Below are 19,614 nucleotides of genomic sequence, written 5' to 3'. Positions count from 1 at the left end.
CATATTCCATACATAAGTTCAGATACCAAAAACAGAAGCGGGGGGGGAACAAGACCTACTTGACATTCCCTCATTTAGACCATCAGGTCAATGGTATCCCTTTTCAGAAACAAAAAGGACACAACTATATGTATTTAGCACATCCATCTCATTTCAAGGAAAAGTCTTGGAAAACAAGAATCACTTTTCTAGGAGACAAAGCAATGGCAGGACTACTGCCTATAGTGTTCTCAAATAGGGGCTATCTAACCTCGTACGGGACGTATGGGTTTCCTAAACCCCAACTGCTGCACAGAACTGTTTTACCTAATCAAACAAAATGAATTAACTATGACATTCTGTCTAGAGATTCACAAGATTTACACATAGCAAAAATGTTTTCATGAATCATGACAACATAAGGAAAGAAAACTGGTGTAAGATTCCACACATAATATAGGCACTGAATAATTGCTATAAGTTATACCTACATGGTTAGATAGTTCCAACTCGTGCTATTTTTTCTTCAAAACCTCCACCCCCAAATATTAAATAGAAGAATAACAGGACAACACATTCTTACCATAGACAGAAGAGCTGAGCTTGGGAAAGGGGAAAAGGAAGAGACTACCATAAAGCAAACCTGAGTTTCAAAACTGCCTAGTACCCAAATAGAATGACTTTCCCTTCCCTCGACTTTTGACAAATACATTGAAGAGTTACCAGCAAAACGCTATGCCTAATCAGTTTTTAGCCAGATTCAGCAGACAGATATATATAAACAAGACCAAATGGACAAATACTGAATTAACTGGCTATCCTTTTCACATTTCAGAAGTTTGCCTTCACTGCCCAATCCTGTTCCTTTAAATAGAGGTTTAGACCTGCAAAAGCTCTGAACGCTTCTATTGGACAGGCAGAAAATATGATAGACTTCATCACTGTCATTCAGTATTCACATCATCAGGCAGTAGAATCTCAATCATTACTATGCCCATAAAAAAGTGGGCAACAGCATTGCTAGATATTCCAACTATCATAGGTCTCAGGACTTTTCTCTTGTACTCAAGCTTGGCAGTACAAGTTACTCCACCAGTGCAGATGTCTAGACCCAGGTAGTGGCTACTAGACTATCAAAAACAACCTTACAAAGGCTCACAGCAGCCAAGCTTTATTTTAACATAAGCAAAAAAACCCCCAAACAAAACAAAAACCCAACCAAAAACATCATTACGTGTGTGTCCAATTTTCATGCGTGTCATACCCAGACTATTTTCACCAAATAAAACATTTGCAAACTTCACGGTCAACGTGCTTTGGAAAAGTCTTTTGATGCACACCTCATTTTCAGACTTAAAGTCAACCAATCCTATCTACTTCCACTCTTAATTCCCGGAAATACTTTTTCATATATGTGATATTGGTTATATAAAATATCGGGTTTAAACAAAACAGCAAAGCAAGGTTTTACAAATAATTTTCCTGTAGTTAACCCTGAAGGTGTTACTTGGACAGTGAAAAAAATCTGAAATTAGATTTCCAAAGCACCGCATATACAGAGTGAGGTGACAGTCTGTGAAGACAAGAGGGCTGAATTTATGCCTCAAGAGTTATTGTCTGTTGTAGTAACACAGGACTGAGCTGAAACAAGAACCCAAAATTCTTTTGTTGCGAGTCCTTAAGCCTTCCTCAGGATCCCAACACCAAGGATTCTAGTTTGGAAATCACTCCATGAGAAATCTGGAGCTCCGCGTGCATAGCCACCATGTAAAACAACTTACAGTACAACCACAAAAGTAATATCCAGGATTGTCCAATCACGATTTCCTTGCCAGAAAAAATAATCAGAATTCTAAGCCAATTGCTTAAGTTTTTGTTATAAGAATTGACTCAAACACACAGCTGCATGAAGATTAGCCAGCCCTCCCTACAGGCAAGGGGCGGGAATAGTCATTTAGCTTAATTCTTCCTTTTGGTCCTTATTAAACAATACTAAAAAACTTACCTCTATCACTGAGAGCCCATTTCCTTCTTTATTGTAATGCCTAAATGAAATTTAGCTATCATGCCTAAGACCACAAATCAAAACACCAGGATCACTTAATGAAGCCAAGCCTTTCCACCCCATTCTCCCAGTGCCACCACAATACCTGTCTACACAAAACTCAATTCCAAACTTTAATCACAATTTTTGCAAATAAACTGACAGGTGCTTGAATGCTGCCATTATTAAAAAAACCACTCATCTCAAACGCTCAATCTGAAAATATCTTTTAGGAAAAAGTCTCCTAGATTTTGATTTCTTTATTTTGGAAGGACTAACTCCAGGCAAAAATCAACACATTATTCGCATACAGTTACTCTGAAATCACTTTATTCTTCATTCACTATTATTTTAAGACAGAAATTTTTAAAAAAGTGTATTTTAAAAGCTTTCAGAACTGTGTTAATCTTTAGATTGTATTAGAAAACTTTTCTTATCCTAAGCTTCTTGGAGTTAAAAGGATGACTAATTATACATCAGATGATCAGCAGGAATAGTTCACCTGTTGTCAGGAATTATCCTGCATTTGTTAAGAGTTGAGTTAGCTCTTAAAGACAGACAACAGAACAGTAAATGCGAGTTAGTGAATCAAATTACAACAGTTTATTAGGTTGAAAAAGGCTTTGTTAGATAGACAAAGCAGCAAACCACCACATGTGCCTCCTCACGGAGGTGTTACGGAGAGCAGGCACACTCTTCCTGGAAGCAACCTGTGTTAGACTCAGTAGGCATAACCATTAGGTGAGATACAGCTCAAGAGGTTTGAGGTAGACTGGTCTTATCGGTTGAATCCAGTTTTGCTACTCAGACCAGATGTCATCCAGATCTCCTTTCTTTTTATGGTTGAAAAAAAGCATATAAACACCTCCTTCAAAGATACAGAAATGGTAAACTCCCTTTCAGAACAGTGCCATCACATCAAACAGGAAAAAATAGAAAGCAGTCAAATATTAGCTGCTGGCAAACACAATGAGAACGAGGTACACCTCTTTCTACTTTTTTAACTTCACTCTATTAATCATAGGACCATATAAACCATTTTCAGATGGAAGTAAAATTTTCATACTGATGGTAACATGAATGGCACCTTCCCCTCACACAGTATCCTCAGAAAAAAAGCACTCACAGGAGCTCACGTGAATAATCAGCTTCAAAGGCCTTCTAAGATTCACAAGGAGAGCCAGCTAGGCCAATCTCGGTGAAAGACACCTTTGATATGGCTACTTCTTTATTAATTATTCTACAGAGGCAATACCTTTGGAATAGTAATATTGCGGGGTGAGGGGAATGTGTTGTGCTTCGTGGCTGTGGAAACAAGCAGTCTGAGTTCTACTTGACAAAAGCAGATACGTCACTTCATGGCCAGGACCAGGAAGAACTTTCCTGTACCCCACAGTCACTTACCAAATCTATAAACTACAAGAGCAATCACTCCAAGCTTTCCTTTTATTTCCTAAAGTTAAACAGTGGACCAACAAGGTCACGCACCATATGAGCATCATGTTTCTTATGGGGTGCACAGTCTCTACATCATGTCAGATTTACTGTGAAAATTGGCCCGGTCAGGTGCCAGGGAAAGGGACAGTCTGAGTTTTGCTGTTACTGGCTCGCCCTGCAGAGAATGATGTCAGGAGGAAGAAGTTCTTTCCCCCTTCTCCAGGAGGGATGTTGGAAGGGGAGGAGGATTTCAATAGTAAGTAGAGCACTTTTGCTTTAAAACAGGAAGCTTGCTCCTTTCGTTTCTCCTCGGGCTTCAAGTCTGAAAATACATAGTGTATGACAGCTGTGGGTAACCCAGTTGTCTCCCTGAAAATCACAGTCACATGGGAACAGTACGCTGTCATGTCCCTAACTAGGTAATAGTCTTCCTCCCTCATGGAATGGAATTTTTATCTTTAATTCCCTGATCTAACTTCTCTCTCCCTCCCTTGGAAACTCTTATGTAAAAGAAAAACCTGGGAGAGCTCAGTTAGGTATGCCATTTACCTCACCCTATCTGCAACCTCACTCATTGTCTTTCTCATTCTTTAGATTCCTCTGAAACATAATCATAACAAGAACAAAGAAGATTCAGCAAGCCAACCTCTCTACTGTCCTCCACCACAAAGTTTTCTGAGTATGCAAGCAACAGCAAACAACCTCCAGCAGAAGCAGAATATTCTGTTTTTTTCTCAACAAGAGAAAAGCAATTTTGATAAGCAATTTTGAGACAGAATTGGGATTCCTGCCCCAAAGTATATAACAGTGGCAAATATATAGAAAGTACTCCAGGTATAGATGACCTGCATACAAAGACAGTGAAAGACAGACTTTAAGTGATGTGAGTAGGAAACAGCAGAATACACAAGCTAATCAATGATAATATGATGAATGTGAGAAAACTCTATCCATAAAGGGACAGTCTGCACAACCAATTAAGATATTTTGCCAAAAATACATACATTATGTACCAGGTAAGTGTTTTAGCAGTTTAAGTCTTCAGGTTTCCATATTAAGAAGATGGACTTTTCCTGCTTTTACGCGTTTTCCCTTCTTGACAGAAGGTTTTAAAAAAAAAGTAATTCTTAGTTCACATATTTCTCATAACTCCAAAGAAAGAACTTCAAGGCACCACACGGAGATATCTGGTTCTGAGCTGTTGATTTATCTTGCAAGTTAGTACATTACAAAAAAAAGCATCTGACTAAGGAGTTCATTGCAAAATCTTTCTGGTAAAGAAGGCTTTGTGGTCTGAAGTCAAGTAAGCAAGCTACTGATAACGAGAAACAGCCCACTGAAAAACTGCCACAGAACTACTTTTATTCTATGGTGACCTTTATGTTCAAGGTTCTAGATCTTGGGTGTCCCCCCCCCTTGAATGGAACCTACCAACATGGAATGACCAGCAGATCAGGTTATCATTTCAGGCTAGGGGTAATAACTGATTATACTCCAATGTATGTGAAAGCCCTCAGGAACATTCTTTGATTACAAATAGCTGCTTTGCACTTAAAACAGACTTTGAGAAGCTACAAGTTATTCCAAATTAGCTGATGGACTGTAAAAGAGTTCTCTCTTGTTCGAAGAATTGCTGTGCTTTAAGTCATGTCTACAGTCACTTGTCAAAGAGTTCAGGTTGAATTACTCTCTCTTGTTTTGCTACTCTATTGCAACAGCCCACAGGTACAACTTCGATTGCCATAAATATAAAACAGCTTATCCTTTGCAGAAAGGGGCATGCTCAGAACTACCTTGCATTAGGGGTGAGAGGACACACGGAAAGCAGCAACTGCAGAGCAAGTGATACAGGTTGATTACACCATGCACGAAGGTCTAATATTAAAGCTTCTGTTTAATGAGGACCACACTAAGCTTTTTCTACAGAAAATAATAATAATTTTCAGAATGTTTAAGAACTAACAGAACCCTCCTAATACTTGTACAATTATCCAAATACAGAAGAACAAAGCCTTACCACTTGTTCACGTTAATCAACAAAATGCTCAAGTACATTTTTGTAGTATGATTAAAAAAACACTAAAGACATTTACTAGATAATAATAAATCCTAAATACAGTTGTCAAATTAAGTGTTACACTATTTCAACAACCTGCCCTCTCATTTAAAGTACAGTTAGTTTTGTTTTTTTTTTTTAATATTAATTTACCAACTTAAAACTTACAGCACTAGCCTGCCAAGTACCAAAAGAACATCTTCACATTCTGTAGTCAAGTAGGGTCGTGCATTAGCAAAGCTTTGGATGGAGATTCGATATACTTCCAAAAAAGGTAAAATATGTTCCGATGCACCCCGACTGCCAGCATACTGAAGTAGTGTCTGAAAGAAAATGAGTTATCATTAGAAGTTCTCATAACACACTTTTGTCTAAAAACCAAATATCAATATGCAATGTCAAGCATATACAGTAGAAGAGTTCTGGAAGTGAGAAGTTTTTACTCTGAAGGAGTTCTCCCTTTTATTAAAAAATATTTTCATTTATTTTATTATTTTGATAAAGTTATCAGAATTGCATCTAATTTGCTACTCAGTAGAAATCACAGAAATGTGAACTGTTAAGTCAAAAATTCAGGGAGAAGTTCTGCACTCAGCTTCTTTTGTAAAACTGCTATGGAGGCAGAACCACATATGTAACACTGGAATCTTTAGTACTAGTGAGAATGCAGAAAAATAGGCAAGAAGGTCAAGATTGAGAACATTATTACAGCTGCAGTATTTTAAAGATGCATGCATTACCCACAGAGCAAACATAAAGCCATCAGAAGGGGATACAAGACCCACATCAGACCATTACGTAGTCATTTTTCAAATGCAGAATTACCCTAGATTTTACTACTTGACCATAGCAATCCTACATTATCCAGGCACAGTACTGAAGAAGCAATGTAAAACCCAGCAAGCTTTAAGAGAAATCAAAATAAGTTTCAAAAATCAGCACAGGGATGACAGTAGTATCTCCTAACCATTTTAAAACTTCACTGCACTACTGTGTTCTTTTCCTAGAGGTTATAAAGTAATACTGAGAGCAAGCAGGGCACTGAGCTAAGGACACCTTAGCTTTACTGACTGCATGCTTCACAATATCCTTTCTCTGCACACATGCACTCCCACAACTCCAGACCAGTTATGCTTGTGTTCCTACCAGTTACAATCCCTCTCTCACACTGCACCCTCCCTAAACCAAACCAGGTACCAATCTTGATTAAGGCCAGCTGCCAAGAAAACAAACAACAAAAAAAACCAACCCTGTGCTCTGCGGAGCCCTTGAGGCCAAGACAGTATGGAAAAAAAGTCAGAGTGCCTCACCTTATAATGCAATACAAGCCAAATTGTCCCAAGAGGATGATCAAGTCATATCAGGCCTCAAATCACTTCAAGTTGGGACTCTGACACAGCTAATTTATTTTAACACCTTAAACACACACATGATCATATCAGATTATGACTAAGGACACTACTGAACAGGACCCACAATGAGCTTACTAAAACCAAGTGCAGTTTATAATGTGCTATTATAAGTTTACAAGTGCCATTATAATGGCCAGAAACTTCTAAGACTATTCTGTGGACTATCCGGTGTTATGTCAGCGATATATACAATACCAGTCCTAGGGTAAAAAAAAAAAAATGCAGACACCCAGTAGACTGGCACAATCATGTGTGATATTTAAGGGGGAAAAAAAATAGTACCATCTAAGAATCAGCAAAAATCAAGACCATTTTGTAGCTTATTCTCCCGGAACTCAGTAGCAGTACTATAAATGCTAGGCGAATGGAAGTTACAAACCTACCCCAAAACCTACACAATATTAATAAAGACATAGAAGGGGTCGGGGAAAGGAAGGGAAGACTGGAAGTTTACAGAAAGCATTCTTAAACACAGCACAAAGATCATGAGCAGAAGCAATGAATGACAACTAACCAGTCTAAGTGCTTCTCTAACAAATTTGTTAACTCAAATTATATATGGCATTAGAAGCATTCAATTACATTCAAAGGCTGTCAAGCTGTAATCCCTGGAGATACTCAATTGATGACTATCGTAAAGTCATCTGTTTAGTAAACCCAGCAGTAACGCCATTATTCAGTGATTACAGAAATAGAAGATCAAACATACAGATCTCTGCACTTTTCTAAAAACACATCCATTAAAACCAGTCCATATTAAAAGCCAAATTTAGTAATCAATTTTTTTGACACTCAGATCATAAACTATTTGGTCTGTGTAAACCACAGAAAATGGTAGAATATTTCCTAAGATTAAATAAATTTACTAGAAAACACCACACCCTCTCCTGAGTGCAATCCTAGCACTGAGATCAAAGCCTTCAGCTGATATTAGCAATTCATTGAGTAGCCGTTTATCAGAAACTTCTCCCCAGATAGAGATTCTAGGCAAGAGACTTATTAATAGCTTAAACTTCAAAGATATGTATTCTTGAATATTATTACACTATTAGTATTAGCATACTGACAAATAAGCAAGATGCAATAACTGAGCCCTTCTGTTACTTCACAAGCAACATACATGTAAGTTTTAGTAGTCCGCTACAGGCTTTTCCTGGCGGTCTATATACACGATAATAGTAGACATTTTTTACCTTGTCAGAAATTATGTAACCTAGATGCTTAACAGTCAAGTAACAATTTTATAGTCTATTTACCTGAAGAGAGTACTCAAACATTTTAAGTCAGGTTAACACACATCCACTTACACTTTATCCTATCCTCTTTCCTTTGACTACAATAACACATCTAATTGGTGAGTGGGATGAGAAGAGCAGAGGCCGCACACATTCACCTAGGATGGATGGTCTACAGACCAGCCTAGGTCCTCAATACTGTATAGATTCTCGTGTCCTGCAAAGCTGGAATACCTGCCGAACTGCATTTCTTATGAAGCATCAACTTTTTGCACAGAACCAATTCAAACATGTCCAAGTTGCCTGACCTGTTATTACAGCTTTAAGTCTCTGTTTAGAGAAAATAATCTACCTCTTCTTAAACACACCTGATTGCAACCGACAGTCCTCAGCTCTGTCACCTTTAATAATATCAGAAAGCCAAGAGGTGCTGGGTATTGGCAGATGGAATGCTCTGATGTCCTACCACCTCTGCTTCACCGGTAACTGATCTTCATATTTACGATAGCGCAACCTCAAACACAGACACACCCCATTCATTCTGGCTGGCTGTTTGGGTATGCGCTGAGCTCCCCAACAGACATGCTTTTCCTAAGGTGAATGGGAAAAGCATTCACGCTTGCACAATACGAAGCTGCAGAGTTGAGCAACTATTTAGGCTTCATGAGTTTCTTTGTTGTGTTATCCTGGACACCAGGCACATTCTGCTGTAGCTTAATAAGCTCACGACAAGATGCCAGCGGTACCTTCCAAGCCATTAATATAAAATAAAGTTGAGCTCCTTAAGTTTCACTCAGGGGCAGACCTTAAGTTATTTTTAAGTTTTATCACTCAAAGTCTGTGCAACGCTCACAAACATCCCCAGTCAGAAGGAGAAACCAACATGTAAAATAACATCCTAACCACAGTGGTTTGACTGCATGATGACATCACAGATTCACACTCCGTTGAGGTTGCTGCCTGACAGACTCATGATTTCATGTTTTCCACTGTACCTCTTGGTATATAGCCATGACAATCAGAAATGTACCAAACTGATGGCAACCCAAGACAGATCTTTTTCATTTTTATCTGTATGATCCATCACAGTGTTCTAAAATGAGATTAGGTATTTGTGGTGTTCCTGAATGGTAAAGAGGGCTACAATTTTTGTGGGACGGAGTTTGGGGGGTTTTGTTTGGTTGGTAACAGAACTGTCTCCCATCAAACTCCATTGATCCAAGTTCCTCTAAAGCTTCATATGCACCAAACTAATCTGGGCGACTGGACCTCTATGTATACTGATAATCTAGACAACCTCCACTAAGTGTTAGCTGAATATTTACATCAATGTTCTGATACAGTGAATGCCACTGGCAACAATTTTAGCAAAACCTGAAACACGGAGAGAACCACGTGCATTATACCTGGCTCTGTGTAAATGCAAGGTCACATATCTTAACAGTATTGTTAATTTGGGACATACATAGCGGTACGCAGCAGCAGCATTCTGCAGCTTGAGAAGCAAGAGTTTTGAAACCTAACAAATAAACTGCTTCTGTTGTTTCGGTAAACGGTGAGATAAACATCCTCCCAGAACGGTATGGCAAAGTACACAACCTGTGGATGCAAAACGGAAGACCGTGAAGGATAATATCACTTATCTGCAACACACCAGTAGGATTTTTTTGTCTCATGGCATCCGATTTTGCCATTCACCATTCAAATACAGTGGCTGTATCAGCTGAGGTGTGGTTAGACTAGCTTGTAAAACAGATTTTTTTTTAAAATTTATTTTAGAAACCATAATCTCTTCAGATTCAACGGGGACAGCTCTCCAACCCAGCAACCTATCAGCGATTACTCAGCCTTAGAGCTCACAGTAAATGATGCTGTGGGGAAAGCAAAAACGAATTAACCACTGGAATAGTTTATTTAAGAGTAAGTTATCTTCATCACTGCGATTTTAATAAAGTTTAGCTCTTCTTCTGGAAGTTAGAGGCTCGAGTCAAAAACTGCAGATCCTTAGCCTGCACTGCCTTAAGCAAGTATTTGGACAAGATCACCGGACCGCTGCCCGTTCAGTGACTTCGGCGAACTGCAGGCTTTCACAAAGCAGCAAGCACTGCTTATCCCACGGAGTGTCTCAATCGAGGCGGAGCACGTAGTTCTGACCCCGAGAGCGGTAAAGAACAGGTAAGCGGAGCTCTAGGAAATAAGCCAACCCCGCACTAAGGGAACGCGGTGCGGCCGCCTGCTCCGGAGACCCCCCAGCGGCTGCCGGCTGGCCGGGCCCGAGGCCTGCCGGAGCCCAAGCCAAGCGGCTGTCCCGGAGCGGCGGCCCGGCCCCGGGCTGGCAGCGGGGCGCCAACGGCGGCGTCACTCGGGCCGGGAGCGTACATCCGCGTTCGGCAGCGCCGCGCGGTGCCGCCAAGCGCGCCGCGGCAGTTCCGGAGAAGCGAGCGGAGCGCCCGGAGCGTGAGCTCCCGGCCCCGGAAGCCGCGGACGCGCACCGCCGCGGGGGAGGCCAGGCCCCGGCGCCATCCCCATCCCGCCGCTCGGCCCCGGCCCACCCCGCGCCGCGGCCCGCCCCCGCCCGGCCCCACCTGGCAGAAGCCGCGGCAGTAGGCACGGGACGAAGCCTCCGACACCTCCTGCTCGCGCAGCTCCGTCTGCAGCTGCCAGAGGCGGGCCCGAAGCGCCGCCACCAGCCGCTGCATCTCGGGCCGCGGAGCCGCCTCGGCCTCGGCGTCCGCCATCTGCACCCGGCCCCACTGCGCGTAGGCAGGAATCACGTGACTCGCAGCCGCTGACCTCATCGTCCCGGGACGGTGTCACGTGTGTGCATCATGTGACGCGGCGCGCCCGTCGCTGTCCGCGCGACCAGCCGTCTGGAGCAGTGGGCGGGCGCCTCCTGGCGCACGGCGTCACGTAACGCGACAGGAGTCGCCGCAAGAGCGCGCGCGGGTCTCCTGTAGGGGGAAGGGGGCGGCGGGGGGGCAGCCGCCGGGTGCCGCCACGCGCCGCCGCGCGCCCACCCTGCCTCATGGGTCCCCCGCCTCGCGGGGCCGCGCGCGCCGCGCTGGTGCCCCCGGGGCGGCCGCGGAGTCGGCTTCAGCTCGGGCGGGGGCGTCGTGCAGGGGCGGCGGCCATCACAGAACCCGCACCGACGGGGACCTGGGTGCCATAAAGGTAGTCGCGGAGCAGGATTACCTGAAAGATAGTCACAGAATCCCAGACTGGCGGGGGCTGGAAGGACCCTCTGGAGATCGGCCCGTCCCACCCCCTGCTTGAGCAGGCACACCCAGAGCCGGGGCACAGGACCGCATCCAGGCGGGGTGTGAATGTCTCCAGGGAAGGGACTCCACAGCCTCTTTGGGCAGCCTGTGCCCCTGCTCTGGCACCCGCACAGGGAAGGGGTTTGTCCTCATGTTCAGGTGGAACTTCCCGTGTTCCAGCTTGTGCCCGTGGCCCCTTGGCCTGGCGTTGGGCACCACTGAAAAGAGTCCGGCCCATCCCCCTGACACCCGCCCTTCAGATATTGATAAGCATCAATGAGATCCCCCCTCAGCCTTCTTTTCTCCAGGCTGAACAAGCCCAGGTCTCTCAGCCTTTCCTCACAAGGGAGATGCTCCAGCCCCTGATCACCTCCGTAGCTCTCCGCTGGACTCTCTCCAGCAGTTCCCTGCCCTTCTTGAACTGGGGGGCCCAGGACTGGACGCAGCACCCCAGACGTGGCCTCACTGGGGCAGAGCAGAGGGGGAGGATAACCTCCCTCGCCCTGCTGGCCACACTGCTTTCAATGCATCCCCGGACACCGCTGGCCCCCTTGGCCCCAAGGGCCCGGTGCTGGCTCAGGGTCACCTCGCTGCCCCCCAGCACCCCCAGGGCCTTCCCAGCAGAGCCGCTCTCCAGCAGGTCCCCCCCAGCCTGTGCTGGTGCAGGGGATTGTTCCTCCCCAGGGGCAGGACCTTGCCACTTTCTCCTGTTGAATTTCCTGAGGATCCCCTGGGCCCAGCTCTCCAGCCTGTCCAGGTCTTGCTGGATGCCAGCACAGCCCTCTGGCGTAATCAGCCACTCATGCCGGAATAGTCTTCTTGTTAACTTAGACTATGTTTATTTTAATGTCTTGTTTAAAAGCACGTTATTGAAAGCAGAATATTTGTGAATTGAGGAAAGCCCTGGTTGACAAGTTGACCCACCAGGGTAAAAAACCAGGGGAGCAAGCCCAGCAGTAGAGGTTGTGAAACCTCTCAGGAAGCCATCAGTGCCAGTAAGGCTTGTTTTTACCACATCTAACTGCAAAGAGGATCCCTGAAGTCCACCCTGATTTAGAGGTTGAAATGGAACACAGTTGCCTGGAGCTCCCAGGCCAGAAATCCGCTTACAGGTAGGTATTTTGGCATCCTTCATTTGTCTTGCTTAGGAAGGAGGGGAGTGAAGTCCCTTCTTTCTGCAGGAAAAAAAACCTCAACAATTGAAAACCAACAAACAAAATATTTTTCTTTGGTTTAGTCTGGGTAGCTTTTTTGATTTAGCTTCCTCTTTTGATTTGAGAATTTAGGTCAGGGAGACCCCTGGCTTGTTTATTAGCATGTGCTTGGGTTTCTACCCTGCAGTGAGATGGGAATCTCACTTTTTCGTTTTCATACTCTGCCTAATTGGGCATGAACAGTGGGAGGGAAACATGTCTCTGTCCAACTGGTAAGAATTACCTGCTTTTTCAACCTCAGTCACTGCAAGGTAAATGAGACACGGAGAGGAGTGGAGAAGTCAGGAAGACCTGGGATGAACTGACATGGAACCATTTGGGAAGCTTTCACTAGTTGCAAGTAAGTTGTATGATTTCAGGTCGTAGCTTTGTGGTACAAAGGAAGTGAAGTGCTTAACATTTGGAGAGGTAGGTGAAAACTAAGAGATGTGTTAGGAGTGACAAAACTACCCTCCTGCAGATTTAAAGCCAAAGGGGGCCTATTAAGGTGTCCTGGGAAGGAGAGATGTAAAACAAGCCTGGAGCTCCCAGGCCGCAGGTCCGCTCAGGGCTTTTGCAAGTCCTACTTTTCTCCTACAAGTTAAATAGTTCTGTACTTTTCCTGTTTGGAGAGGGTGTCTGCTAGATACCAGTCTGGATTGCATGGTAGGGTGAACAACAGTCTTTAAGTATGAGAAATCTACTGCTGGCAGGGTGTGTGTGTGTAGTGTGCTATTGTTCCCCCTTCAGAATGGACCCTTCCCCCTTTCCAAAATCTGGGAAAGTCCCCTCCTTGCACAAGACATTATATGGGGTCGTGGATCTAAGGGAAAACTTTAACTGTGAGGACAGCCAAGCAGTTGAGTAAGGTGCCAAAAAAGCTTGTGCAGTCTCTGCTCTGAGCGGTGTCCAAGACTGGGTAAAGCTCTGAGCAACCTCACCTGACCTCATAGCTGATCCTGGTTTGAGCAGGAAGTTGGACTAGAAACCTTCTGGAGTCCCTTCCAACTGGAAAGTATTCTGTCATTCTACTGATATTTTTTTACTATGGCACAGAGTCCTGAGCTGGGAGCACAAGAAGGTGAGTGCATGGCCAGAGAAGTTGTCCTCCTTCACTCTGAGCTTGCTGTGTCCTGCTGCCCTTCCTCTCAGCTGGAAGGGGCAAGAGGCATCTACCAGGTCAGCGCTGTCAATGCCAACACCTCTTTTGACAGTGGGGGGGAGGCCAGAACAGACTCTTCCTGGCAGATCCATGACGTCAACAAACAGCAACCAGATCAGTTGGTAGAGCTGGCTGGCTTGTGACAGCCCCTAAGGTCCCTGCGGAATGTTAGTCCTTGGTTTCTCTCTCACACCATGCTCAGGAGAGAACCACAGCAGCCTTCCAGGCACACTTGACCTGGTACATCTGACTCTGTTAACTGTAGGCCACCATAGCCTGCTACCAAGCTGTCTGTGTGCCGCCAGCTCGCCTGCCCATCACCCCCGGACACTGCAGGTGAGTGGCCAACTGTGTGATGCTGCAGGACATCCGTTACGTGGAGTGGCTCCAGTAAAGAGGCAACCTGAGAGCCAGTACATGTGACTTTGAGCCTTACCTGTCTCCCAGCCATTATTAGGAAAGGAGGGAGGAGGACAGATCTTTGTAGAAAGGCCTCTTTTCCATCCCTCCTCTCTGCTGTTTTTAACCTTCTCCCCCTCCCTGGGTCTTGATTCTGCTCTCCTGTTGAAGTGAGGCTGGGGCAGCAGGAGGCCTCTGCGTTTCATCCTCCAGCAGCAGGACAGAACGCTGGATGCGCAGAAGGAAAAAGTGGGGATCTGAGTACACCTGGAGGCGAATAGCAGACATTGCAGGGAGGGCAGTGGAGGATGACAGTGGAGTGTTTATATCCGTATATATAACAGAGATAAATGCATTTTATATGTGTTTCTACACCTTCATACGTGTATGTTAGTTATACATGTTTAAATGCATACATATATATGGATAGATAAAACATATGTTTATACTTACATATGTGTAAGAGAGCCATTTAAGTAGTTGGAAGATAAACCTTTCCCTTTACCCTGGAGAAACATTAAAGGCCATTAGGGGCAGGGCATTGTCCTTAGCCCATGTTCCATCCCAAAGTAGGTACCTGGGATTTAACAACTCCTGTGAGTCGTTGCCAACTGAAGTCCAACCTCCTTGTTTATAAGCACTTCTAATAATACAGCTACATATATATACACATAAAAAGGTATAAAAAGTTTCATTGGCAGTTGTGTTTTTAATGAAAGGTAATAGAATTAACTGTAAATTTTAAACATTCACTGGAAGAAAATTATATAAAATGTTGCTTCATTGGCCACCTTTTCCACAAGTCTGCCACAGAAGCTTTAACAGGTCTGGGGGGAGTGTGCATTGAAGGGGGAGCGGGGCAAAGGGTGAATACTGTCAGTCAAATCAAGAGACACCACTCAACCCTTGCTCATCCAAAGGAGACACCCATCTATGAGTTTAACCAAGAGGCCCAACCAACCTCCTTCCCTGCTCCTGCTCTGCTAAAAGCAGTCTTATCATATGTGTTTTACTGGCACAAAGTCGTGGCAAGAAAACCCTGTATGAATTTATAGACTTTTAGAATTACGCTTACTTTAACTTCAGGCTGTTATGCCACAACTAGAATTTCAGTTCTCTGCTTCTGTCATCAGTTTTGGATATTTAGCTTCAAAAAGATTTTAGAGAAGTCGTCTGTGGTCAAGTGGGGAGAAAACATATGCGTGCACTCACTTACGCACAGAGTACCACATCTATGAAGGAAGTCTGTCAAAATCAGGAGTGTGCATTGCCAGAGGAGTACAGCTGAAGAGTCAGGAATCTATGCAGTGCAGGGAGCTACTGTCAGGGTTGGACATTCCTGTAGGTATCTAGTAACACCAATGGCCTGCTGCTGGAAAGTCGCCTAAATCATCTCTCCCAGGCAGGAAAAGCCAAAGGATAAAATACCATTTGTTTGAGTGATGTTTCCATTTTAGATTGCTTTCTGCCTTTTTTACCATTTCTTTCTTTCATCTGTTCCTTTCTTCTGTATCTGCAGGCACAAAAGCTCAGAAGTTTCTTTGCTGCTCCTGCCAACAATGGTGGCATGTTCCCTGGAGAGCCACAGAAATACAACAGCATGCAGTATGAGTCTCAGATTTTTATTTTCTTTTTCCCCTGAGGTGTGACTAGTTCTCATTCTCTCTTTGATCTTCTCTTTGAGTCTTTCTGTCAGGAGTGTTTTTCCCTCAAGGCACAACTGAAAGGCCCTTCTACTTTGACCAGTGAGCTCAACGATCAGTAGTCTAAAAAGAAATTGCACTTTTTCTATCCCATAAAAGCCTTCAGGTAATATTTGTAGTATAAACAATGCCCAAAGAAAGCAGTCTAATGTGTTTCATGAGACCATGAGCGTGAAATTCTTGGTACTCGTGTCCCTCCCCTGTACCCACTCTAACAGGTCCATGTCTGTCTTATACTGGGGACCCAAGAACTGGACACAGTGCTTCAGCTGGGATCTCACCAGAGCAGAGCAGAGGGGGAGAATCACCTCCTTCTACCTGCTGGCCACACTTCTTTTGACGCAGCACAGGATAATGTTGGCTTTCTGGGCTGCAAGTGCATATTGCCAGCTCATATCCAGTTTTTCATCACTCAGTACCCCCAAGTCCTCTGCAGGTCATCCCCCAGCCTGTACTCATACTGGGGATTGCCCTGACCGAGGTGCAACCTTGCACTTGGCCTTGTTGAGCGTCACGAGGTTTGCGGGGGCCCACTCCCCAAGCCTGCTAAGGTTGCCCTGGACGGCATCCCTTCCCCCTTGTGTATCAACTGCACCACTGAGCTTGGTGCCATCTGCAAACTTGCTGAGGGTGCACTCAGTCCCACTAGCTATGTCACTGATGAGGTATTAAATAATATTGGTACCAGTACAGAGCCTTGAGGGACACCACTCATTACTATTTGAATGTTGAGCCACTGACTAACTCTTTGGACACAGCCATTTGGCCGGTTCCTTATCTACCTAACAGTTAATCCATCAAACCTGTCTCTCTCCAATTTCGTGGCAAGAATGTTATGTGGGACCATACCAAAGGCCTTACAGAAGTCTAGGTAGATGACATCCATAGCTCTTCACTTGTCCATTGATGCAGTCACTGTCATAGAAGGCCACCAGATTAGCCAGGTATGATTTGCCCTTGGTAATGCCATGTTAACTGTCTCCAGTCCCCTCCCTGTCTTCTGTATGTTTCGACACATCTTCCAGGAGGATCTGTTACATCATCTTAGCAGATGTGGAGGTGAGGCTGCCTGGTTGATAGTTCCCAGTTCATTTCTACTGATTTTGAAAATGGGAGTGATGGTTTTTTTCCCAGTCACTGGGGACTTCACTTCACTGCCACAGATTTTCACATACAATGGAGTGTAGCCTGGCAACTACCCCAGCTAATTCACTCAGGGCTCTAGGATGCATCTCATCAGGTCCCATGGATTTGTCTTTGTTCAGATTCCTCAGGTGGTCTCAAACCTGATCTTCACTTACAATGCTTTTCCCCCAGTCCCTGCCTTGGGGTTCAGGGGCTTGAGAGATGTGGGAAGAGAAATTACTGTTGAAAACTGAGGCGAAAACATTGTTGAGTACCTCAGCCTTCTCCATGTCACTTATCGCTAGTTCTCCTGTCTTATTTACTGGCGGGGGGAGGTGTTAAATTTTTTTTAATCTTCCTTTTCTGACCAATGTACCTGTGGAAACCCTTCTTATTGGGTCTGCGTGGCAAGGTTTTGGTAGTGGGGAGCTTCAGGGCTGGCTTCTGTGAGAAGCTGCTAGAAGCTTCCCCCAGGTCCAATGGAGCCAATGCCAGCCAGCTCCAAGACGGACCCACCGCTGGCCAAGCCCAAGCCCATCAGCAGCGGTGGTAGTGCCGCTGGGGTAACATAGTTAAGAAGGGGGGAAAAAACCACAACCCTGTGCAGCAGCAGCCGGAGAGAGGAGTGAGACTGTGAGAGAAAGAGCCCTGCAGACAGCAAGGTCAGTGAAAGAGAAGGAGGGATGTGCTCAAGGCGCTGGAGCAGAGATTCCCCTGCAGCCTGTGCTGAAGACCGTGGTGAGGCAGGCTGTGCCCCTGCAGCCCGTGGAGGTTAGCGGTGGGGCAGATACCCCCCTGCAGCCCCTGGAGGTTATGGTGGAGCAGATACCCACCCTGCAGCCCGTGGAGGTTAGCAGTGGAGCAGGTATCCCCCTGCAGCCCCTGGAGATTATGGTGGAGCAGGTATCCCCCTGCAGCCCGTGGAGGTTAGCGGTGGAGCAGGTATCCCCCTGCAGCCCGTGGAGGTTAGCGGTGGAGCAGGTATCCCCCTGCAGCCCCTGGAGGTTAGCAGTGGAGCAGCTATCCACCTGCAGCCCTGGGAGACCCCACGCTGGAGCAGGTGGATGTGCCCAAAGGAGGCTGTGACCCTGTGGGCAGCCCGTGCTGGAGCAGGCTCCTGGCAGGAGCTGTGGCCCTGTGCAGAGAGGAGCCTGTGCTGGAGCAGGTTTGCTGGCAGGAGCTGTGACCCCGCGGGGACCTGCGCTGGAGCAGCCTATTCCGGAAGGACTGCACCCCGTGGGGGACCCGCGCTGGAGCAGTTTGTGAAGAACTGCAGCCCGTGGGAAGGAATCATGTTGGAGAAGTTTGTGGAGGGCTGTCTCCTGTGGGAGGGAGCCCACACTGGAGCAGGGGAGGAGTGTGAGGAGTCTGTTCCCTGCAGAGGAAGGAGCAGCAGAAACTACCCCCATGCAGGGGGAGGAGGTAGAGAAAAACAGGAGTGGATTTAAACCCGGGAGGAAGGGAGGGGTCGGGGGAAGGTGTTTTAAGATTTGGTTTTATTTCTTATTATCCTATTCTGATTTGATTGGTAATAAATTAAACTAATTTCCCCAAGTCGAATCTGTTTTATCCATGATGGTAATCAGCGAATGATCTCTTTCTGTCCTTATCTCAACCCATGAGCCTTTCGTTATAGTTTCTCTCTCCTGCGCGGCTGAGGAGGGCAGTGATAGAGTGGCTTTGGTGGGCGCCTGGCATCTAGCCAGGGTCAACCCACCACAGTTCTTCACATACCTCACCATGAACCACTCCAGGTGTGCCTTAGTTTTCCTGATCCCCTTCCTACACATCTGGGCCCTGTCCCTACATTCTTGCCGGAATACATGCCCCTGATTCCACTGCCTGTGCATTTCCTTCTTACACTTTCATTTGTCCAGGATGTCCTTGCTCAGCCATGCTGAACTGCCTTGCTACCCTGATTTCTTATAGCTGGGAATCAAGAGCTCTTGCACTTAAAGAAAAATGTCCTTAAAGACCTGCCAGCTCTGTTCAGCTCCTTTATCCGAGAGCAGTTTCCCAGGAGTCCCATTCCCAGATGAACAACCGCAGGTTTCTCTCCTACTATTCAGGGTCCTGACTGTACTCTTCACCTGGCCCCTGTCCCTCAGGATTGTGATTTCCACTAGAGCATGATCACTGCAGCCCAGGACAGCACTGCTCTTGACATTTCTAATTAGTTCATCCATGTTGGTAAGCAACAGGTGCTTATCCTTTGGCTGGGCTGTCTATAACCTGGTGTTGTGGTTTAGCCCCAGTCATCAACTAAATACCACGCAGCCACTCACGGGTTGAGGTAAGAACAGTTTAATAATTTAAACAGTAATAACAACAATAACAGTAATAGTAATATAATGAAAAAGGAAATAATGAGAGAGAGAGAAAAAAAGAGATGAACCCTCGGGAGGAGGACAAAACAAAAATCCAAACAACAAGTGATGCAAACGCTCACCACCCACTGAATGACGCTGTTGGTCTCTGACCCACGATTGCCCCCCTGGCCAGCTCCCCCCAGTTAATATACTGGGCATGACATCACATGATATGGAATATCCCTTTGGCCAGTTTGAATCCACTGTCTTAGCTGTGCCCCCTCCCCTCCTGGCTACTTGTGC

General features: G+C 45.4%; 1 protein-coding gene and 1 long non-coding RNA gene across 9 annotated transcripts in view; one reads left to right on the top strand and one right to left on the bottom strand.

The window, feature by feature from the left end:
* Positions 1–10,977, bottom strand: part of RLF (RLF zinc finger) — a 55,926-nt gene extending 44,949 nt beyond the window's left edge. For 2 of the 7 annotated variants that reach the window (XM_075115041.1, XM_075115042.1), the window contains exons 1-2: positions 10,749–10,977; positions 5,685–5,839 (exon numbers count right to left, since the gene is read on the bottom strand). In XM_075115041.1, coding sequence (XP_074971142.1) covers positions 5,685–5,839; positions 10,749–10,961 — 368 coding nt within the window. In that variant the 5' untranslated portion in view covers positions 10,962–10,977. Of the gene's footprint in view, positions 1–5,684; positions 5,840–9,569; positions 9,763–9,817; positions 10,351–10,748 lie in introns of all 7 variants that reach the window. The other 5 variants (XM_075115040.1, XM_075115037.1, XM_075115038.1 and 2 more) reach the window with 5 other exon arrangements.
* A 51-nt stretch (positions 10,978–11,028) lies between these two features.
* On the top strand, positions 11,029–18,553 carry LOC142066924 (uncharacterized). 2 transcript variants are annotated; one of them, XR_012663828.1, is made up of 3 exons: positions 11,029–11,334; positions 12,283–12,532; positions 12,876–18,553. It is a non-coding gene; the product is annotated as an uncharacterized LOC142066924 (long non-coding RNA). The 2 variants fall into 2 exon arrangements; XR_012663829.1 differs by having other exon boundaries at positions 11,029–12,532; positions 12,876–12,974; positions 13,670–18,553.
* The last annotated feature ends 1,061 nt before the right edge of the window (positions 18,554–19,614 follow it).

The sequence above is a fragment of the Phalacrocorax aristotelis genome, chromosome 20 (genome assembly GCF_949628215.1).
Source record: "Phalacrocorax aristotelis chromosome 20, bGulAri2.1, whole genome shotgun sequence".
Lineage (NCBI taxonomy): Eukaryota > Metazoa > Chordata > Aves > Suliformes > Phalacrocoracidae > Phalacrocorax > Phalacrocorax aristotelis.
The sequence above is the reverse complement of the archived record's forward strand: the minus strand, read 5'-3'. Positions and strand labels throughout refer to the sequence as shown.